Here is a 24,564-nt window from a genome sequence, read left to right on the forward strand (position 1 = left end):
CAGTCTTATTAGTACGTAGGGTCCAATATTAGGTTGACCCACCCTTTGCAGCTATAACCGCTTCAACTCTTCTGGGAAGGTTGTCCACAATGTTTAGGAGTGTGTCTATGGGGATGTTTGACTATTTGTCCAGAAGCACATTTGTGATGGACAAGAAGGCCTGGCTCGCAGTCTCTGCTTTAATTCATTCCAAAGGTGTTCTGTCGAGTTGAGGTCAGAACTCTGTGCAGGCCAGTCAAGTTCCTCCACCCCAAACTCACTCATCCATGTCTTTAGGGACCTTGATTTGTGCACTGATCCAAATCATTTGGTGGAGGGGGGATTATGATGTGAGGTTGTTTTTTAGCGGTTGGGCTTCACACTTTAATTCCAGTGAAGGGAACTTAAGGTGTCAGCATACCAAGCCTTTTTGGACAATTTCATGCTCCCAACTTTGTGGGAACATTTTGGGAATGGCCCCTTCTTGTTCCAACATGACTGCGCACCAGTGCACAAAGCAAGGTCCACAAAGACATGGATGAACAAGTTTGGTATGGAGAAACTTCCCTCAACCCAATAGAACACTTTTGGAATGAATTAGAGCAAAGACTGCGAACCGGGCTTTTTCGGGCCAACATTCGTGCCTGACCTCCCAAATGCGCTTCTAAAAAATGGTCAAACATTCCCATAGACACACTCCTAAACCTTGTGGACAGTCTTCCCAGAAAAGTTAAAGCTGTTATAGCTGCAAAGGGTGGGCCAACTCAATATTAAACCCTACAGACTAAGCCTGGGATGCCCTTACAGTTCATGTAAAGGCAGGTGTGCCAATACTTTTGGCAATATAGTATATACAGTGCCTTGAAAAAGTATTCATACCCCTTGACATTTTTCACATTTTGTCATGTTACAACCAAAAACTTATGTATTTCATTGGGATTTTATGGGATAGACCAACAATAATTGTGAAGTGGAAGGAAAATAATAAATGGTTTTCAAAATTTTTTACAAATATCAGAAAATTGTGGGGGACATACTAAAACATTTAATGTGCAAAGTAATAATAAGTTTCATGCATTTCGGTGTTCCATAAGACAAACTAGGCTTGTTAAACTTGTTTTTTGGGAAGCTTAATGTGGCTTAACATACAGAAAAAAACTTAAATGTTAACCAATTTCCCCCAAACTTCACACAATAGAAGACTATCTATGCCAACATATTCTTAAAATTTCAGCTCATTTGGTAAATCACACCAAAAGTTATTCTCATTAAGCTATATTTTATAATGCTAAAAACATTTAATGTGAACAGCTTAATGTACCATAATGTTCCTAAACCTCAATCAAACTTTGCACAGCCTAGGTTCTCAACTTCCCAAACCTACTCAAGAAGTTTCATGGGTTTTGGTCTCTTACAAGGCAAGCTAGGGAGATTAAGCTTGTTTTTTGGGGAGCTTAATGTGGCTTAACGTACAAAAAAGAGCTTAGGTGTTAACTAATTTCCCTTAAAATTAACAAAAGAAGACTCTATCTATGCCAACATATTCTAAAAAATGTCAGGTCATTTGGTGGACCCCAAAAGTTATTGACATTTAGGGTCCTTTCACACAGGGCGGATCAGTGCTGATTCACCCTGTGGATATCCGCTTGCTCAGCGGGGATCGCCAGAGCGATCTCCGCTGAGCAGGAAGATGACAGGTCTGTCTCTGCACACTGCACAGGGACAGACCTATCACAGCACCGCTCTCTCCTATGGGAGATCGGATGACGACGGACCGCAGTGTCCGTCGTCGCCCAATCCGATCCGATGACGGATGGAAAAATAGCTTTTTCCTCCGTCACACTTTTTCGGATTGGAGCGGGTCGGATGTCAGCGGATTTGTCACCGCTGACATCCGATGCTCCATAAAGCTCTATGGAGCATCCGTTCAGGTCCGCCTGAAAAACTGACAGGCGGGCCTGAACGGATCATTTTTAATCTTTAATCTTTTTTTTTTTTTTTTTTTTTTTTTTTTTACAATTCTTAACCAGTTGCAGACTTTGGGCGCACTAGACATGTCCAAAAACATTTCATCAGTGTACACTGGGAATGTCTAGTACATCCAGTCCTTCCGCTGTGCTGCTGGGACCCTTCCCTGTCTCAGTACCCAACAATTCAGCAGGAGCTGTCAAAAAAAGAAGCAGCCTGGCAATGTTTCTCAACAACCACCTCACAGAAAGTTACATTGAAAGGTATCAGTTGTAACTTTCTGTGTTTTGGCATCTACAGATAAAAGTGATGAACTTCGATTTTCAGGTGAAGAGAGTTAAAGCAACCTTGACAAGTAAAAAAAATATATATATATTTTTCTATTTAAATGTTCCTCTGTTGAACCCCTTATTAATCCTTTACTTTTCTCTAATTAGCACTGAATAACTCTATATTATCCTTCTCTATTCAATTGTAATTTTCCTGGTGACACAGCATTGGCGCCATTGACTCCTGCTGCTGTCAATCAAAGTCAGGTAGCCAATCAGGAGAGAAAGGTGGCGGGGCCGAACCATGGCTCCATGTCTAAATGGACACAAAGCTGCGGCTCGGCTCGAGTTCCCCATAGCAAGCTATGGGAGGCCAATTTTGTTTGGGTACAACGTCGCACAACCACGCAATTGTCAGTTAAAGGGTTGTAGTGCCGTATCGCAAAATATAGCCTGATCATTAAGGGGGCAAATACTTCCAGGGCTGAAGTGGTTAATCAATAGACTTGAAACTTTGCACAACCAAAGTTTTTATCTTCCCAACCCTATCCTGAAATTTTTATGGATTTTGGTTTCCCACAAGGGAAATGAGTGACATTTAGCTTAAAGGATATGTAAAGGTTCTTTTTTTTTTTTTTTTTTTTTTAAACAAGCATGTCATACTTACCTTTCTGTGCAGTTGGTCTTGCACAGAGTGGCCCAGATCCTCCTCTTCTGGGGTCCCTCAAGGGTGCCCCTGGCTGAGCCTCCTTTTTTTTTGTACAAAAGTTTTGATTAAAAACAATAATACACACTTTCGCCCTCACACCTGTGCATCACCACTGCGCTTACACAAAAAAAGCAGCCGAGGAAGGGGTTAAATGCGCCCCTGAAGCGACACTGCCGAATCACTTTGGAGGTGCTTTGGCAGCGGTGCCCATTCATTTCAATGGGCAGGACTGGTGAAGGAGCGGTATACACCGCTCCAAAGATGCTGCTTGCAGGAGTGCCAACGCAGTCCTGCCAGCGCGTATCCTCAGTGTGAAAGCACTCGGGCTTTCACACTGAGACTGCAGGGAAGCCATTTTGCAGGCACTTTACAGGCGCTATTTTTTAGCCCAAATGCGCCTGAAAAACGCCCCAGTGTGAAAGGGGTTTAAGGCTGGATTCACACCTATGCATTTTTAGTGCATTTTGCAGATTTGCACAACAGAACGTGTTCCATAGGAAACCATGGTGAATGGACTGTAGTACAAATCTGCAAAATGCAAAAAGGACTAAAAATGCATAGGTGTGAATCCAGCCTGTTAGATTTTATGAGATGAAGGGGGAAAAAAAAAAGAAAAAAAATCGGCCTAACATATCGGCCCAAAAAAAAATCGGCATCATATATCGGCCATCAGCCACCGCAATTTCTAAATATCAGCATTGGCATCGGCCAGAGAAAAACCCATATCGGTTGACCTCTAATTATTAATGTTGTTTTTCCTATAGTACAGCTCCCTCTCCCAGGCTAAACACTCTCCAGCAAGTTATAGGTTTCCCTAGTTGAATCTTCAAACTGTAATATGGTAAAAATGTGAAAGTCATATTTAAAATGTATTTTATTAAAAGATTACAACTGTGCTATATACATGCTAAAGAAATGAATCTCGCTACACAGAGAGAGTGTATGCAGATACTTGAAACTGCGTTCCTGCTGTCATTTGTTGACACTACTAATCATTTTTTTATTATTATTCATTTGTTCCTTTTCTACAGCGCAGTTCAATGGCAGCGAGAGGCAGTTATCGCCATCTCCAAGCAGTGACAGACGCAGACAGCTGAGAGCTCCTGGAGGGGGCTTCAAACCGATCAAACACGGCAGCCCTGAACTTTGTGGTATCTTGGGCGAGAGAGTGGATCCAAATGTTGCACTGGAGAAACAAATGTGGGTTTTAGTATTAAGTGATAATATTCACTGATGAAGGTTCCAAACTTGATTATTGTTGCAGTATGTGAAGGATAATCCTATCCATAAATAAATAGAGTTTGTTTGAATGCTGGCAGGGGTCTTCTCCAGCCAGCTCCAGCACACTCCAGCAGACAGCGCTTGGGGCTGTGCAGCTACTACTGCAGGTTTCCGTTGCCTGTCCAAAACAAATGCCCTTGCAGTGCAGGTGCCCGCACCTTTTATTCAGATGGTGCCCATCCGAATAAGGCATTAAAGCCTAAATTTAGTTATATTCTTAAACTGAAAATTATAATCCTTTGCCCCTCCCATGCCCCTTTGGCGCCAATTTGCAGCTATTGGAAATGTCATAGGTTTGCCTCAAGAGTGCCAGTTGTGCCCAACCGTCACAATCCTATCCCTCCTTCATTCATGAAAGCTGTACTGTAGCATTCAGAAGGTTATCCCGGTGGGAGGGGGGGGGGGGGTGAAGATTTAAATTTGAGACCGTGCAAGGGGCACTTCTCAATTAATGAAACTAATGTCCCTGTTTTTTTTTCTTTTTATAATTAACTAAAGTTAGTCTTCGTTCACCCTACTGCAACATAGCACTCTGCATGTCCATGATGGACATTCATGGACAGACGTAAAAATCATGGAGTTCACAAAATGTCTGGAATTTACAGACAGTTGGCAAGAGATAATGTTAGGGGTATTTCAGTTTTCCTGTACTTGCCCAAAAATAGAAATACAGTTTTAACGGGGGTTAACCCTTTAATAATAGCATTTTAAACAGTTGTCATGTTTTCTGATTATACACAGTTGTGCATCTATCACTAACAGTGCCACTGGGCGGCACAGTGGTGTAGTGGTTAGCACTCTCGCCTAGCAGTAAAAAGGGTCACTGGTTCAAATTCCAACCATGACACTACCTGCCTGGAGTTTGCATGTTCTCCTTGTGCCTGCGTGGGTTTCCTCCGCGTACTCCGGTTTCCTCCCACACTCCAAAGACATGCAGGTAGGTTAATTGGCTTCTGTCCAAAATTGTCCCTAATATATGAATGGGGACCTTGGATTGTGGGCTCCTTGAGGGCAAGGACCAATGAGAGTGTGCAATGTACAAGGATAGGGACAGTTGTAGACACTCACTCAGGATGAACTGGATGGACTGGTGTCCTTATTCAACCTTACTAACTATGTAACAGTGAAATAATGAGATGTTCTTTTAATTTCAGATGGTATCATGGAGCAATCAGCCGGACAGATGCAGAGAACTTACTGAGGTTGTGCAAAGAATGCAGTTACCTTGTGCGAAACAGCCAGACAAGCAAACATGACTATTCTTTATCACTAAAGTAAGTCACTGTTATTGAGCATGTTCTCTTTAGTGAGTAAATACATAGAGAGTACAATGTGTATGTGTCTCTGTCTATCTATATATGTATCTATTAATCAAAAACCTGGTCTCAAAAAGTACACTTAAAACATCCACTGCAGTGAAAGCATTTGTAATGTTAGTGTATCTGTAATAAGGGGCTGGTTGTGAAATTGGGGCAGGTGCCCACATATCACAGAATCTAGCAAGTTCCCAGCTATGATGCGTATTTGTAATTTGTATATACCCCTGCCGTAATGAATGCTGCTCAGAAGATGCACTGTTCATCTTTTATTTTATTTTATTTTTTTGCGTTATTTTATTTATTTATTTTTTGAGTGCTTTACCTCCACCCAAACCTTATCTTATTTGCTTTCATTACTTTGCAAAAAAAGTTTTTATATATATTTACTTTAAATATTTTTTTTAATTATCGTGCCTTGAAAAAGTATTCATATCGCTTGAAAGTTTCCTCCTTTTGTCATGTTACAACCAACAATGTAAATGTATTTTATTGGGATTTTATGTGATAGACCAATACAAAGTGGCACATAATTGTGAAGTGGAAGGAAAATGATGAATTGTTTTCAAATTTTTTTACAAATAAATATTTCAGCCCCCTTTACTCTGATACCCCTAACTAAAATCTAATAGAACCAATTGTCTTCAGAAGTCACCTAATTAGTAAATAGAGTCCACTTGTGTGTAATTTAATCTCAGTATAAATACAGCTGTTCTGTGAAGCCCTCGGAGGTTTGTTGGAGAACCTTAGCAAACAAACAGCATAATGAAGGCCAATGAACACACCAGACAGATCGGGGATAAAGTTGTGGAGAAGTTTAAAGCAAGGTAAGGTTATAAAAAAATATCCCAAGCTTTGAACCTCTCCCAAAGCGCTGTTCAATTCATCCTCCAAAAATGGAAAGAGTATGGCACAACTGCAAACCTTCTAAGACATGGCTGTCCACCTAAACTTGCAGGCCGGGCAGGAGAGCATTAATCAGCGAAGCAGCCAAGAGGCCCATAACTCTGGAGGACCTCCAGAGATCCACAGCTCATCTAGGAGAATATGTCCACAGTACTATTAGTCTTGCACTCCATCTGGCCTTTATGGAAGCGTGGCAAGAAGAAAACTATTGAAAGAGAGCCATAAGAAGTCTCTTTTGCAGTTTGCGTGAAGCTATGTGGGGAACACAGCAAACATGTGGAAGAAGGTTCTCTGGTCAGATGAAACCAAGATTGAACTTTTTGGCCTAAAAGAATAACGCTGGTTGTGGAGGAAAACTAACACTGCATATCACCCTGAACACACAATCCCCATTGTGAAACATGGTGGTGCAACAAGCGTGAGCTATTTTTCAAAGAATGGGCAAAATGTCACTCTTTAGATGTGCAAAGCTGGTAGAGACATCCCCAAAAAGACTTGCAGCTGTAATTGCAGTGAAAAGTGGTTCTACAAAGTATTGACTCAGGGGGGCTGAATACAAATGCAAGTCACACTTTTCACATATTTATTTGGAAAAAAATTGCGAACCATTTATTGTTTTCCTTCCACTTCACAATTATGAGATTATTTAAAGAAGGTGCTAATTGTCACAAGGAGGCTGCGCTGACCCACATCCCTGAAGTTACAAGGTTTAAAGGACCCAGAGGATTTTCTTTTTCTTTTTAAAATTTCACAATTATGTGCCACTTTGTGTTGGTCTATCGCATAAAATCCAAATAAAATACATTTACGTTTTTGGTTGTAACATGCCAAAATGTGGAAAATTTCAAGGAGTATCAAGGCACTGTATGTCTGTTTTGCATCTACATGTTTGTATGAAGTGATTTCCTCAAACATTAACTGTTATAACTAAGGTCCAGGTTTCTCCATCCTCTCTCAGTGCTGATACTTGTTCCCTTTTGCTCTGTTTGACAGTGACTTTTGTGGTTGAACTTGATGTTGTGTACAAAATCCTTCAACATCTCTTTCAAGGAAATACAAGGGGCTTCAAGGGAAATGTATGTTATGATGAAAACAAGCAGCAATGAGCTGTTCAGTTGTGTCCTGCTGTGTATGTGCAGCTTTGGCATACTATCCGCTGTGCCGCTGTGTGCTCACTGGCATGCACCAGCAGGTAAAATAATGACTGGTATATTCACGTTATGTTTATGCACTGCAGAGAGATATATCGTGTTCTGTCTGTCGAGCTTCAGCAACAGGTTATTGTGGAAGAAAAAGAAGACTAAGCAAATGTACGCAGCACATAAACTCAATCCCATGTTATGATTTTTTTTTTGCTCTGTAATAATTCTCCAAATTCCAATGAAATGACATCACAAACTGCTCTGAGACCTTGCGTCAAGCAATCGCCTTTTATAGGTCGCATTGTAAATGTTTTAATTAGTGTAGCCAAATAAAGCAGCTGATCTTTTATCTGCTGTAATAACTCACAGGATTTAGTCCTGACACCTGGATTAGAAGTGAGGCCCAGGTTAATTGCATTGCTCCCTTATGTGTTGTAGTTCAACTGCGGTGTGACCTCTTAATTTAGCTGACAAATCCCTTGAATTATCCCTTACCAAGTTTAAAGAGCACTTCTTGTGCGAAACCTCCCAGTGGGCTTAAGTTTGTTAAATTCATATTTGTAGATTTCCAGATTGTAAAGTATATTGAAACAACTTGATATTTGTGTTGAGATGCTTTCTTTCTTTTATGCTGTGTTACTACTTATAACCTGCTATTGTTGTTTGTACTTTTTGTACTTTGAATAAAACTATTTTTTTGGAAATATAATTGAGGTCAAGACGTTTTCCATATAATGTGTATTTTGGTATTTTCTCCCTTGAACTTCTTAGGCCCCTTTCACACGGGCGATCTGATCAGGTCCGCCTGAGTTTGTCAGCAAACACATGTCCGTTGACACCCATTGCTATCCAGTCCTGTCCATCAAAATCAGACAGATGAATGATCTATTCCCCATCCATCTGGAGGATCTGATGGAAATGGACAAGAGGCTAATTTCCATCCCATTGCCCTGTAGATAAGAGTGGGCTGTGTCCGTGTCTGCTTTGCATAGCAGAGCAGTCACAGACCTGTCATCCACCTGCCCAGCAAGGATCAGCAGAGTGATTCCCCGCTGAGCAAGTGGATCCCGCTTCACGGAGGCGCCCATGTGAAAGGTATTCAAAGATAAAGCATCAGTTCATTCAAGATTCAGATTTTCTTGCAATCGTTAAACTTTTTGGAATCCTTCTCCCTTGTTTGGATATATTCTGCAGTGGGTAGAAAGATTAACGTGATTGTAAACCTCAGACCTGAAATAGGAATTAAGCATATCCCTCTATATAGTGTGTATTTGTCTCAATCCAGAGCACTAATGCCCTGTACACGATAGGATTTTCCAATGGAAAATGTGTGATAGGGCCTTGTTGTCGCAAATTCCGACCGTATGTAGGCTCCATCGCATATTTTCCATAGGAATTTCCGTCGCACAAAATTTAACATCTGGTTTTCAAATTTTCCGACAACAAAATCTGTTGTCGGAAATTCTGATCGCGTGTACACAATTCTGACGCACAAAGTGACACACATGCTCAAAATCAAGCAGAAGGGCAGAACTGGCTATTGAACTTTATTTTTCTTGGCTCGTCGTACATGTTGTGCGTCACCACATTATTGACGTTCGGAATTTTTGACCAACTTTGTGTGACCGTGTGTATGCAAGACAAGTTTGAGCCAACATCCGTCGGGAAAAAAATCCCATGGATTTTATTGTCGGAAAATCATATCGTGTGTACAGGGCATTAGTGTCATTTCTGTCTACTATCTCCTTCCTTCTGCTGTCAGCATGAGTTACTTCTGACAAGTTTTCCTGATGCCAAGAGAAAAAAAGTGATGGAGGGATCCCCAGCACACAACCTGTGCTTGATTGTCTCAGCTCTGTGTGCTGTGTGAAGGGGGACATTGTCCCTTCCCTCTAATTGGCTCTCAGCTCTCCTCACTGAGCTCTTCAGAGTGTAACTTCAGCTTTCCGGACCTTTTTCTGAACTCGGACAAGCTTTATATATTCAGCACTTTGAATGAACGTAGTGTAGAGTAGGCTGCTGATAAACAGGTACAACTTAGTAACTTCACCGGGTATATGTGATGGTTTAAAACTAATTTAAATGTACCGTAAGCTTCAAAAATGACACGACTATTTCGAGACATGCCTTCCTCTTCTTGGTGACGGCTTAAAAAATCTAAATGATAAAAATTTTGTTTAAAAAAAATGTAAAAAATAAATGCTAATTAACTGTCTGTGAACTCTAAAAGTGGACCTTCCATGCAATAGTTCGGCGTTCACTTTCTTGCATCCAGCTTTGGCTTGGTGGTGTCACCTATGCCTTTTTTTTTTTTTTTTTCTAATACTTTTTTTTTTTGCTATTTGTATTTAGGAGTTGGAGGGCTGTAGATGCAGTGGATCTTCAATTTATGAAGGTCAGCTTTAAATGGTTATACACATGGCAAATTTATAGTGATCTGATTTTTACTACCTTTTTTGTTGAAATCATGACACAATCTTACAAATTGCGGTTTTAGGCTCTGGTCAACTGCTGCGATTTCAGATGCCGCTTGAGTCGCACAGAATCACATGACCATGGTAATCACATTCACATCAATGCAACTCATCATGATGCAATTTTGGAAAAGATTGCTGTACTACTTTGGTGCGATGGTAGCGCAATTTTGGCGAACCACATCCATGTTGCACTACATAATTGCACTGAAAATCAAATCAAATCAATTTCAGATCGCAGTAGCGTGGACCTAGCTTTAATAGGAGATGGAATCAAAATTGACCTGGTCGAGGCCTGGCAGAAGAATCTGATCTCTTTTGATGAGATTGTTGTTTTTTTGTTTATTTTCTTTTTTCAATTCTATTTTTCGATAAACTATATTGAAACTGGCATGTATTGCCCAGTTTTGATATTACTTGATTACATTTGTGGGTGGTCGATTGCTTCGTTTATGGTGATCACTTGCAATATTATGTGTGATTCCTGATAGTAATTGAAATTGACTGAAGATTGCCACGTATTTTGCCAGCTTTAAACATTAGTAATTGATCATTGGTAGTGAGTAGTGACTTTTATAGCTTGTAGAAAACCGTTTACCTAGGGCAGCCAAGGGTGGACTATAGCTGCAGACAACAATGCAAAGGAGTCCCTGATATTTATTTCAACATATATCTTGTAAAAGCTTCTCACGGTCTTTAAATTGGGTATTCTTGACACTTGTACGACGTGCACTATTTTCTGAGCTATGCGAATCTTCACTTACATAATTCTGTAATTTAACTTGTGCGTTAAATTGCCTTTAGGTAAAATATTAATATATGTAGTTTGACTGCATTCATAAAGCTGGCAGCTCAACTAATGTAACATTTAAATGACCTCAACTGTAAGAAGACGACATTTTTTTTCAAAAATTCCCTTTTACTGATTTTATTATTTATTTTCCTGGGTCAGGAGGAGAAAGTGAAGTGGCAAGCGCACATTGTTAGGCTGAATGACAGGAAAGTTCGTATTGTACAAGAAGTATGGTTTTGACAGTTTGCCAGTAATAGCCACTTTCTTCTAACGGAATACAAACTAAAGCCTAGGCAAGGTTGCTGGAAATACTACGATTTTATTATCTGTTGGGATTGTTAATATTACTTACTAAATGGGACCTGAAGCTGCAGATCATGATTTGAAACAGTTTTTACAGCTGATCAGGCAAATGTGCGTGTGTAAATAGAAATGTGGTAAATGGGATTTTTTGGGGATTTTTTTAGCTGCATGAATTATTTATTTATTTCAGGTACTTATATAGTGCTGTTAGTTTACGCAGCACTTTACATATTCTTTCAAATTCACATCGGTCCCTACCCTCAAGGAGCTTACAATCTAAGGTCCCTAACTCACATTCATATACTAGGGCCAATTTAGACAGAAGCCAATTAACCTACAAGTATGTCTTTGGAGTGTGGGAGGAAACCGGAGTACCCGGGCGAAACATGCAAACTCCAGACAGGTAGTGTCGTGGTTGAATTAAAACATAATGAAACTTGCTAGCTGAGGTGAGGAAGGCTTTTGCCATATTGTGCGAGAACCTCCTAGTTTGCCCTCCACCATCTTCTACAGAACGTCTTCTGAACTGGCATCTTCTTATTTCAGCCTTTGGAAGGCCACCGATAATTGTACATCTGCACATTGTGCTAAAACCCGGCTCCACTCTTGGCATCTTACAGATCCCAGGAGTGTACCCTGCACTGCTCGTGCTCCATACACCGTGTTCACAAAAAAAATTGCTAGGTAGAAAGTAGTTTTCTACCAAAAAAATCTACAGCCCTAGCATTTTTTTTACATTTTTTTACAGTCCTGAGCTGTTGCTGATGATCTTCAATCCTCTTGTGCAAGTTCAAAACTCAAGAAGCTAAATGTAATCTTATAATTTTACCCAATATTCAAATTCTATTCAAACTGGAGTTTCATTTGTTCCCCAGAAAAGTGAATGCATGTGTTCTAATGCTTACAAAAGGTGGTTATTGGGCAGAAATGTAGAACGTTTTACAATATTTCTAATCAGGCTCACGGTGGTAATGCCTGCACTTCAGAAATAAATAAACGGAGGGCGTGAATGTTACATTGTTTATTAGCAATCTTTAGTGCACTAAGCTGGGTTCACTCCAGCAGCTTTAAAATATCACGCTTGATACATCTGGAGGAGGCGCTCTGCAAGGTACAAAGGTTTTGTGATTGTTTCATTAGGTGGGATTTTGATTACATTGTACGTAAACAAAATATGGCACATGCCCTGTCCTTGTTAAATATATTGCACTCTAGGGGTTGAGGAAACAGACAAAACCAAGACCCAACTGTGCCAAAAAATAAACTGTGCAGGTGACTCTATTGTTAAGAAAAATAAAAAAATTTCCAAAGTCTGATATATATACATTGCCAGGATTTTTAGCTTCTCGCCTAAGCCTGGCATAGATGATTCAAATTTCCGCCAGTTCAGCAGGGACTGATTGAGATTCGAACCATGGATGGGCAGGCTGAATGTACACACGTTGATTCAAAAATTACCAACGCACAATTCTTGTTTAAAGGTGTAAACAATCAATAAGAATTGATATTACAAAAATAGATACATTTTATTAAGCAAACATATTTAACCACTTGCTTACAGGGCACTTACACCCCCTTTCTGCCAAAGCCATTTTTCAGCTTTCAGCACTGTCACACTTTGAATGACAATTGCGCGGTCATGCTACACTGTACCCAAACACATTTTTTATAATTTTCTTCACACAAATAGAGCTTTCTTTTGGTGGTATTTAATCACTGCTGGGTTTTTTATATTTGACAAAAAAAATAAAACATTTTGAAAAAAAAGAATGTTTTTCACTTTTTTCCTGTCAGTAAATTTTGTAACTAAGTAATTTTTCGCCTTCAATGATGTGCGCTGATGAGGCAGCACTGATGGGCACTGATAGGCTGAACTGGTGGGCATTGATGAGGTGGCACTTACTTGCACTAATTAGGTGGCACTGATGAGGAGGCACTAATATGCCGCACTTATGGGCACTGACAGGTGGCACTGATATGCGGCACTGATGACCACTGTTAGCCGGCACTGATGGGCACTGTTAGGCGGCACTGTTAGGCGGCACTGGTGGGCACTGTTAGGCGGCATTGGTGGGCACTAATAGGTGGCATTAGTGGGCACTAATAGGCGGCACTGATTGGCACGGATAGGCGGTACTGTTGGACACTGGGCATTGATGGGTGGCACTGATGGGTGACACTGATGGGCATTGATTGACTGCAGTAATGGGCATTGATGGGCAGCACTGATAGGTGGCATTGATTGCCAGCATTGACTGGCATCGCTAATGGGTGGGCACTGCTTGCTGCCACTGGTGGGCACTGATCGTTGGCATTGGTGGGCACTTTTTTTTACTATTATAATCTGGGCATTGCACTGATTATATTCCTAAATGTTCCCCTGTGAGGAGATGCTGCTGATCGCCTCTCCTCGCCACACACTCTGTCAGTGTGAGGCAAGGAGCGCCGATTACCGGCACTTCCTTGTTTACATGTGACCGGCTGTGATTGGACACAGCCGCTCACATGTTTAAAGAGCCGAGGACTCAGCTCTTTCCACAGATCGGGATCGCCACACTGCGCACCCCCCCCGGGGGCGCAGGGGTGGCCAGTCTGGGCCACCGCCATATGACGGCGGTCCAGAACAAGAGCTGCACCGCTCCGCCATCATATGACGGTGGGCGGGTGGCAAGCAGTTAATAAAAACAATTTTGTATGTATAAAAAAGAGCATACTACAGCTCAGCGGTTACATTACAAAAGAATGGTTGCCTCTACATGTTTCACCACTATCGTGGCTAGTTCTGGAGCCTTTGTAGGACCTTAATAGGATGATCGACCATAGCGGCCGATCATCCTGTTACCTGCTGTTATCTGCAAAAATTCCAAACCAAGTTCAAAAGGGTTAATCCCTCTGGCATAGACCAATTGTTTTTGATCTCTCTGGATTTATTTTAAGGTCATAGTGATACCAAATTACATTGGTATTCGCAGAGAAGGAATTGCCTAGATAGCACAGTCCCTTTGAAGTTTGCTGCTAATATATGAAGTTTGCGTCTTTGGGAAGATATTAGTATTAGTCCATCAATTCGTCAAACCTCTCATTATAACAGGGTGTGACTACAGGGTTATTATTCCCCCTTCGCTTTCGGCATACAGACACCTCACTGGAGCTCTAGGGGGGCCCTGAGGACTCCTTGGAACCATGATCTTTTAAAGGATGATACTGTATTAAGGTCCTACAAAAGCTCCAGAAGCCACGATGGCGATGAAACATGTAGATGCAACCATTCTTTTGTATTGTGACTGCTGAGCTGTAGTATGCTCCTTTTTTTTTATATACAAAATTATTTTTCCTAAACATGTTTAATAAAATGTATCTATTTTTGTAATATCAATTCTTATTGATTGCATCTTTAAACTCCAATTGTGCGTTGGTAATTTTTGAATTTATTTAAAGGAGGTGGTGTATATTGTGAACTCTCCAACTTCTAACGTCATATTTGCTCTTTGTACTCAAGTTGATCTATCAATCAACTTGGGTACAGCCAGCCTGTCAGATTTTACATGTGATTATTGCTAGCGGCTATGATAGGAGTGCAGCCAGGTTTTTTTCTGTCTAGATTCCAAGCTGGGGATCCCAAATATTGCAAGAATATATTTAGCTTTCCCAGGATCCTGCTGTGAGAGTGACATCACCCTCACCTAGGTGACTGGAACTGAAGATGGGGTCTAAGATAATTATCTTACACTAGTGATTTTTTTATTTTTTATTATGTGTGTCTATAGCTAGAATTTTAACATGTTGGTTGATCGTTGATTTTTTTTTTTGGCAAGATCCACTTTTAGATATTTTTCTATTTCTCTATGGGATTTTCCATAGTTAAAACTGAGATGCACTTAGTCTTTGGAGTATATATTTGTATTAAAAGCAGAAAATTATCTTTCCCATTTAGCAGTGGTGCATAACCTGATATCTTCACAACTAAGAGGAGCCAACTACAGCTGTTTCCTAAGAAATTGTTTCTCCACAGCTCACTGTACAAGTAAATCTGGGAAGAATGACCGCCATCTTAGAGCCTTTTTTAAGTCTCTGAAAATTTTCTGTGACGGATACGCTTCAGAATTGAAGCGTACATCAGTTCCAAAATCAGCTTTGGGTCCTTTAATTGGGTAATTTAGCTTCTCAAGACCAGATATAAAAATATATGGCAAATCTGTTCACATATATATTCAACTAAAGCGTTTTAGCATAAGCAGCATACCCTAAGCAATGGACAACATTTGGATTAGGAATAACTAATGAAGGCTTATGTTTGTTAGGAAATAACTCCGGGAACCTAGAAAGATATTACTTTAACTTTTTTCTTTTTGTTGTTCCTTCCTTTTTATTTCATTAACCTTAACATAAATAAACAGTGGTTATAAATTATTCCATGTTCGTTTCCAGAATCCTATTGAGTTTGCTATTTCCAGAAGTCATAAGAGTAAATCATCCTGCTCATAATTAGTGCCGATTGCTCTGAAAATGAGTCTAGCTGAGTGCAATAAAACAAGAAAGCTCAGGTCATAATGAGGACATCTGGATGTATGCTCCTGTTTAAAGGAATCGATCAGTTCCATAATTTAAATAAGACTACAATCTTGTGTTGTAAAAGAGTTTTTTTGTTTTTTTTTATTTTACCTATAGATTTATCAAACCCTGTTTAAAACCACTGGTTAATAGAAGGTAAAAGTTTTACATGATACAGGTACATCTCTTAAGATTTTCACTTATAGCAAGCACAGTAACATTTGATTGGGTACGTGTCAGGTGTTCTGGCCCTTGCTAACAAGTCTAGTTAAAGCGATATTAAAGCCCTGTTTTGTTTTTGTTTTTTAAATAACAAACGTGTTACACTTGCCTCTCTGTGCAATGGTTTTGCACAGAGCAGCTAGGATACTTCTCTTCTTGGGTCCCAAGCCGGTGCTCCTGGCTCTATCCTCCTGCCGGTGTGCCCCCACAGGAAGCAGCTTGTTGGGGCACCCAAACAGGCATGCTCCCAAGCCATAGCTCTGTTTGTCCATTCACACACGAAGACTCCATTCAGCCCTGCCCCCTCCGTCTCCTGATTGGCTCACTGGCTGTGAATTTGAAAGCAGTAGGAGACAAAAGCAAAGCTCTCATGGACATTGCTGGATTGGGAGGGGACTCTCTGGAAAGTACAGGGGATGGGGGGGGGGTGGTTGTGGGCTCTGCTGCACAGAGGTTTTTTACCTTTTTGCATAGAATGCATGAAGGTAAAATACCTTGTGCCTTTACAACCATTTTAAATGGCCCCTTGGCCCCTGGCATTTGCCACTGGGCAGAGTTTTCGGGTATGGCACCCCAGCTGTTGGATAGGCTTTCAGGCTCTAACTAATTGCTTAGTATTGCTTTAAACTTCCTATAAATGGGACTATTGTCATTACCGAGTCACCTTTTCGAGTAATAAAAAAGAATATGTTCCTAATGCATCCTAAATTATTGCCATCCTAGATCATTGAATGGTCTCTGGATACCAGAAGCAGTCTGTATGCCTAAAGTGATTGTAATGGTTCGTGTTTGTTATAAAAAACAAAACAAAAAAATGTTTATACTTACCTGCTCTGTGCAAGGGTTTTGAGCGGCACTGATCCTCCTCTTATGGGTTCCCCGGTGGCACTCCTGGCCCCTCCTCTTCATCGGATGCCCCCATGGAGAGCCGCATTCCACGAGGGGCACCCATGCGAGCACACTCACGAGTCCCACTTCTGTGTCCATTGACACAGACAGCAGGACTCTGCCCCACCCCTTGGCTCCCGTGCCACTGAATTTGATTGATGGCAGCAGTAGCCAATGGCTCCTGCTGCTATAAATATATCCAATGAGGACAGACAGCAGCTAAAGCTGCTGGGCTCATGCTCATCGTTGGAACAAACAGGTTCAGGTAAGAAAAAGAGGGGGCTCTGGGGGGCACCTGCAGCACAGAAGGTTTTTAACCTTATTGCATAGAATGCATTAAGGTGAAAAAGATTGAGACTTTACAACCACTTTAATATCATTAACTTTACAAAGGTCTATTGTTTCTATCTTGCTCTGCACACCTGTTAAAGTATAACTAAGTAAAAAAAACAAAAGTAATCTATTGCAGCATACCATGTGGTAGCTACATATTTTTCTGTTTTTGAGGCTTTTTCCCTATATTTTCACATGGCGATCCTGCAAATAACACACTTCCTGTCCTGTCTTGTCTGCACACTTTATATATATATATATATATATATATATATATATATATATATATATATATATATATATATATATATATATATATATATATTATGAGAGAGCTATGGTTGTCACACATGCTGGAGCTTAACCATTTTCATCTCCATTACATGGTGGATTAATGGAACTGGTAGATTACGCAATAAAGATAAAGTTCTTTGTACCTTTTTTTTTTTAAGCTCACAAAAAGTGACAAGAACACTGCATTTCTGACATGCTCAACAGGTACTTTCTGTACTTGCTAAAAATGTTTTTTAGCCTGAAAAGTGAATGCGGCCACCACATCTGAATACCAATGAACCATTTTTAGCTAAGATACACTTTAGGCACAATCTTATAAAAAGCCAACAATTCACCAAGTTGTAAAGAAAGTATACAAGTGTGACAGCCCTGGACAAAAGCACATTTAAAATGTGCAAAGAAAGCACCAATTTTTTTTTTTATATACAAGTTCCATTTATTCATAGCAATTCTGTAAGGAGCATCAAGTGATGGACAGGAACTTAGGTTCAGAGAAGTGTAGGTATGCAACCCTTTATCCCATATGGAAGCATCCAATCCATCTAAGTGACCTTATCCTTTAAGCGTTAATAAGTTGATATGCTGTGGATACTGTAGAGTCCATTTTAGATTTCACTTGTGTCAGAACATCTTTCTTATTACATTTCAAAAAGAGTTCTTTGCTGAAATTTGTTGGCTCGCTCTGCAGGGAAATCGTAATCAGATTAAGAGATGTATACCATTTCCATAAAACTTAATTTGCACGTGCTCATGCTGGTATAATGCTTTTTAAGAGAACAGATTTCCTTTTCTACATAAGCTTCCAGTCAGCACATTACTTGAATTATTTAAGGAATGCTTTACCATTGCAAGTGTGGTTCCTCGCTAGGGATTCTATAGTTTCACTGCAAATTGCTCCGACCCTAGAGATTTAAAGTAAAGTTCTCTGAAAACCCCACAAGTATATTATTTATCATCTGCCATTGTGCTTTCCGGGTTTCCATGGCTTTCTTTACTTATTCACCTGTTGACAGTCTGAACAAGTAACCTGATTTCTCTTCAGATTTTACAGTCCGTGAAATAGGACTATAAAATCTGTTTCTGTAGGGTTCAATATGGCAGAAACAGTATGTCTTAAATCATGTACTGTATATTCTTTACTATATGCATGCTCTGGGATGCATTGGGGGAGATTTACTAAAACTAGGTAACTGTGGTGAATCTGGTGCAGCTGTGCATGGTAGCCAATCAACTTCTAACTTCAGCTTGTTGTTCAATTAAGCTTTGACAATAAAACATGGAAGCTGATTGGTTTCTATGCAGAGCTGTACCATATTTTATGCTCACCAGTATTAGTAAATAGGCCCCATTGTTAAAGATTGTTTCTATCTTGACTGGTTATATCCCAATCATTTGTCTTGCATAGGATCAATGTCTTATGAGCTTCTGATGTCCCTTAGACGCCTGGTGCACACAGTGAGATTATTGTATAAATGATCATCCTTTTTTTTTTTTTTTTGCATGCTAGTGTCCAATGAAGAGGTTACCAAAGAAAATTCTCATACGGCAGAATAAAAATTCAGAAGCGATTGTAATGTGTTTGTATTGTATTTTCAAACGAAAACTGCTTTCATTAAACAAACATTGTACGATCTGCTATTGTATGAGAAATGGCTCTCGAAAGCTGTGTACCAACGATCAGATTCTCATACGATCGCTTTGAAGGCGGTATTTTCCCTCCGATTTTTTGATTGTGTGTACTAGGCTTCAGTGGAGTTTAAAAGTTTCATTGTCTCCAATTCCCAACCTCATTACTAATTAGCAGCATTAATTTTGGCCATGTCTGCTTTGTCTCACTTCAAACATTGTGCTCAATGACTCGATGGGGAATATATAAAAAAAAAAAAAAGTGAATGTGACTTTCACCAAATATTGACTGCAGGTAAATCTCATTGGTAGTTGTGTTTTTAAATTACAAGGATTGAAATACCTACATTGTTTGGTGAATGTCACATTTACTGCTGTACAAATATACCCCTATGTGTTAAGGTCATACCAGAAGTTTGGTTTTCCTATTGGGTGGTACTTTTAATGCACAAAAAGTACTTATTATTATCTTAATATATATACATTTCATTTAAATTCCATAAAAATTGGTATGCAAACATTAAAATTTGCACATAGGATGAATACAAAATCACAAAATACAGTATATTTCGACTTATTTTTGCTATACATGCAGGGATCACATTTAGGTAACACGTTTTGAAGTCAAATAGCTCCTTCTTCAGGAATAACTCTGCAGATAGTATGATATGATCTGTTGTATGAGTCACAACATATTAGGACATGTAAAAAATAGCTTTTTTTATTTATTTTTTATACTTTTTAGACCCCCTCCTGTGTCCGCGTTATGTGTTCTCAAGCCCCATACACACTATCAGATTTTCTGCTGAGTTTTTCCTTCAGATTTACCAAAACAATGTAGTGGAAGGGCCTGCCTGATTGCATACACATTGAAACTCCTAAGGTTTGACCTCATATTATATGATGTTGGTAAATCTGAAGGAAAAATTCAGCAGAAAAACTGATAGTGTGTATGGGGCTTTAGTGCACACCTGGCCAGCCCTATTGGGCCAAAGATTCTTAACCCCCTTCCCCCTCATTTGTCCATCTTATCTTGGGGGTCTAGCCTTTTTTGATGGAAATGGTGGAAACTCATTGGTCCTAACTGTTTTTATATGACCCTTCTCTGATTCATATACCAGGAATACTCTAAGTACAATGCATGTACTTGCCCTATGCAATTCTATGATGCCATTTTTTTATATGTCCTAATATGTTGTGATTCTTACCCCAGATCACATCAATCTATCTTCAGAGTTATCCCTGAAGTTGAAGCTGTTTGACTTTAAAGCATGTTGGGTATCTATACTGATATGTATATATACACTTTATACTTTATTTACTATATACTTTATTTTGTGATTTTGTCTTCACCCTACTATGTGGCATTTATAATGTTGTTTGCATACCAATTTTTATGGAATGTAAATAAAATGTATACATTTTAGGATATTAATAAGTATTTTTGACCCTTGTTGAGGTAGATCATGGTAATCTTGGACATGTACAAAAGCTTTCATATATCAATTAATATGTTATTCCAAAATCATTTTTATTGTATATTAATTGGTAAAAACAGTACTAAAGCAAGCTTTGGGGGTGATTGCATATTTATATTAACATCGAACACATCTATTAGGAAATGTTCAAGGTAACCAAACATTTGCAATTCCCCCGCAGAGAAACATCCAGAACTGACAGATCAATTTCATTTGGCATTGATGTTTTGCTGCAGATGAACGCAAATGTTTAATGCACCAAATATATTCATGCAGATCAGTTTGCTGTCACAAGAATTACAGAAGTCAGAATGTGTACAATCTTGTCTTAAAAAAAAAAAAAAAAAGTGCCCTAAAGAATTTATTTTGCTGAAGCCGAAAAGTGTGTCTTGTTGGGATTGATATGCTCATGCCTTATTACGATTCTCCTTCAGGTCTAGTTAGTTTATAGTGAAAATCTGGGCAAACAACCAAGTAGAAAAAATTGTACATATATGTGAACTCTATTACCTGCAAAGGGACTTGTAATCTTGATAAGAGAATCTATACACACATTTCCCATACTGGACAGTCAGATTACTTTTCTGAATTCTTTTTTGTAAGTAATACAATTGAGATTGTGATAACAAATCCTAGTACGTAAGATAATTTTATTTATATATATATATATATATATATATATAATTTCACCCGTTAGCCTGAAGTTGCACTTTAGGGTTTTAGGTTAAAGAGGAAATTAATTCTGGGAGCAACTCAAAAAAAAGAAGAAGAAATTCAGAGGCAAAGGATTAGTCCCCAGTGATGCCTGTGGTCTGCCTGCAGCTGATTTTTGCTCATTACTGGCTTACCATAGCTTGTTTTGCACTGTGTCTTTATACAGTGGCAAATACCATAACACATCAGCATCACTCCAACCTCCAGGTATCCGTCTCCCAGGTTTACACCCTGTATTCAGGTGCTGGCAGAAACGGCATATCGGTCCAAGGTATACTATAACCTACAAGAACCGCCACGCACAATATACTCCGATGTAGATTGAAAGAAAGGCTTTAGCTCAGATCCCCATCCATCGGTCACACCCTGCTGACATGTTTCACCCACATTGGGCATAATCGTATAGCTATGTTTGTATAGGATTATTTGTATAGGATTGCTTACTTTGTTCCTCCCACAAAAAGGAACTATGAGCAACACAAAAGTGACATCACCAAATCTCACTCCAAGTCTCCTTAGAATAGCAGCCACAGACAGCAGTGCCTTAGATCTCACAATGTAAATACACAGCTATGAGGCCGTAGGCACACTTGCATGCCAGGAAACACACTGTTATTTGTAGGGGGGACTTCCAGAAAAAGGTACATTTTGAGAGGACTAATTAGGCACAATTAAGGCCTCCTGCACACTACGTTTTCACAGCTGCTGTTTTTGGCTTCAGACTTTTTTTTTCTGAAGCCAATAAACTCCCCAGCATGTCATCCTAGGTGTCCATGCACACGTAGGCTGTTATCAGTGTTTTTTGGCTGGAAAAAAAAACGAGAACTAATTTTTTAGCTGAAAAAATGCTCCAACTCTGATACAAGCCTAAAAACGCTGAAACCCATATACTTTTTTGGGAGTATAGTTTTTCTTAAAAAGCGCTGGAAAACTCATTCTACAGCTACAGCTTTGTACAGCTAACGTTACTGACTTTTTTTTTTTTTATAACGTCCAGTGTGCATGAGGCCTACCAGTTCTCAATGTTCCTATAGGATAGCAAATATTCCCGTTTTTATTTTAGGTCCACTTTAAGGTTTGAAGGTTAAGGATTAGGTTGAAAGGCTACATAGAGATTAAAATTAACCCATTAAAATATGCGATTCACATAAACTTTTTTTTTTAAATTGCAGACTTGTGATCTGATCGTGATTACGTTTCTTAGTGAGTGGAACAAGCATACAGCCAGTAAAAACTGATACATCTGACATATCTTTATTTCAAGTTAGTGACTCATTAGTCAATTAAGTCAGGATCAAGATGACAGCCCATAGAATGCTTTAAAAAACGAATTCAGAAATGGCAGATTACATATATCTATCCGCATAGAATTAAAGTTATGCTAGTATCGGTTTAGGTTAAGGGTAAGTTACCCTTTTAGGTCTGATAAATTTGAACTGAAATGTCAGGTGTTTTAAATTGTATGAGTGACTAACATTCATTCATGCACAGTTTTATTGTTCCTTCATGTAACGAAAATTGTAACAGTATTCCAGTGCCAAGAACTACAGTTGTTCAGATGCCAAAACATGTCCTGTAGTAAAGTGTTTTATTAATGAAGATAGAACTGGGTTTGTCACCAGTCTTCAAAATAATTTTTGGCAGGAACATTCTGCTATGTTGTTCTGTATACATATACAGTATGTAAGCATTACATAAACAGGTTTATTTAACCAGGCAAAGTGTTGTAATCCACAGCAACCATTAGGTTTGGCCTTCCATTAACCTGATATGGAACTCTCATCTTTCTCCAGTCACAGTTTTGTGCTCACCTCTATTAATTTGTGCTCCTATCAGTCCACCTTTCTGCTATTCAGCATTTGTTGCCACAAACCTTGATTTTCTTTGTATTACAATGTAACAGCAAGGACATAAGCATAGGAAACATGGCGCAAAACATCTATCAATAATACATGTTACATATTTAGTGTTTCCTGCTAGAGTTAAGTCAGAGATCAGTTTCTTACAGAAGGGCCACCCAAAAATGTTTGCATGCTGAGTGGGATTTGTGAAAATGGTTCCACAGAAAGCACATATACAATAGAGGCAGTGCATCATTTCACTTCAACGGCTAACACAATTGTTAAAATTTTAAGCACAGTGGGGTTGATTTACGAAAGCTGGAGAGTGCAAAATCTGGTGCCAACCAACTTATATCTTCAGATTGTTCAAGTAAGCTTTGACAGAAAAAAAAACTGGAAGCTGATTGGTTTCTATGTAGAGCTTCACCACATTTTGCACTCTCCATGTTTTAGTAAATCAACCCCAGTGCATTTTCAGGGAGCACATATTTCCAGTTACTTTCACACGGTTTTCCTTAAAGTGGAACTCAAAAACACTAGTTATACTTCTCGTTAAATCCAGGGGAGCTCTACTAAAGTGTCTTACCCTATGTTATAATAAGAAAATGCTAGTGCGCTCCACCTAAGATAACCTACAGGAAAGAAATAATGTATCTAGGAAGCAGCCAGCATAAAAAAGTGTTCTCTGCACCAGAATAGATATATAAATTAGTAAAAATGCGGCGCTACCAAAAATTGCTAAATAAAAATAGTGTATGATAATCTCAATATGGGTCCGACACCGAATTCCTTCCCTGACGCGTTGCGTTACAGAACGTAACTTTTTCAAAAAGTTTTTTGAAAAAGTTACGTTCTGTAACGCAACGCGTCAGGGAAGGAATTCGGTGTCGGACCCATCACTTCCGGTTTTCGGCCGAAACCGGAAGTCCGCGTCTGCTGCACATTTTGCTGAGATCTTAAATGTAAGTGTGGATTTTACTGTGTCTTTCAATAAAATAGCGAAGTTACTGCACATGAGAGCCCTCTGTGTTTTTTTATCCTGTATGGCCTGGAAACCCTGGAGCTATTGGGAGGGCAAGTAATAGATATCCTCACAGTATCAGCGGTGAAGCAGTGTGAACAAAGTAGAAGCCAGCAGTTACCCTTTATACAGTGCCTGTATACCAGTTATTGGAGGTGAGAGGCTGGGGGAAATAGGTGGTGCACCCATTAAGCACTGAAGCTTGCAGTGATTTGGCACGTGTGGGAATCGTCTGATCACATTTTTTTGCATGAACTTTATCCATTAATTTTTGCAATGGCATCAGTCACTAATGCACTTTAATTATGGACTAAATATCAATCTATTTATTTATTTTTCACGATATTTCACTAGTATTTTTTTGGATATTCTATTATGTTTGTTTGCATCTGGATTGTCTATGTGGACTGTTTAGGTGTCTGAATATTTTGTCACGGATTTCTATTCACTATCTTT

At 39.3% G+C, this 24,564-nt stretch overlaps 1 protein-coding gene across 2 annotated transcripts in view; it reads left to right on the plus strand.

The window, feature by feature from the left end:
* SHB (SH2 domain containing adaptor protein B) overlaps positions 1–24,564 on the plus strand; it is a 295,008-nt gene that overhangs the window by 210,972 nt on the left and 59,472 nt on the right. Inside the window, exons 4-6 of one of the 2 annotated variants that reach the window (XM_077475281.1) lie at positions 3,957–4,125; positions 5,361–5,480; positions 7,422–8,234. In XM_077475281.1, coding sequence (XP_077331407.1) covers positions 3,957–4,125; positions 5,361–5,480; positions 7,422–7,437 — 305 coding nt within the window. In that variant the 3' untranslated portion in view covers positions 7,438–8,234. Of the gene's footprint in view, positions 1–3,956; positions 4,126–5,360; positions 5,481–7,421; positions 8,235–24,564 lie in introns of those variants that run through there. The other variant, XM_077475280.1, reaches the window with a different exon arrangement.

Source organism: Lithobates pipiens, unplaced genomic scaffold, assembly GCF_037356315.1.
Source record: "Lithobates pipiens isolate NorthernLeopardFrog02 unplaced genomic scaffold, aLitPip1_a1.2 Scaffold_13, whole genome shotgun sequence".
NCBI classification, from domain to species: Eukaryota; Metazoa; Chordata; class Amphibia; order Anura; family Ranidae; genus Lithobates; species Lithobates pipiens.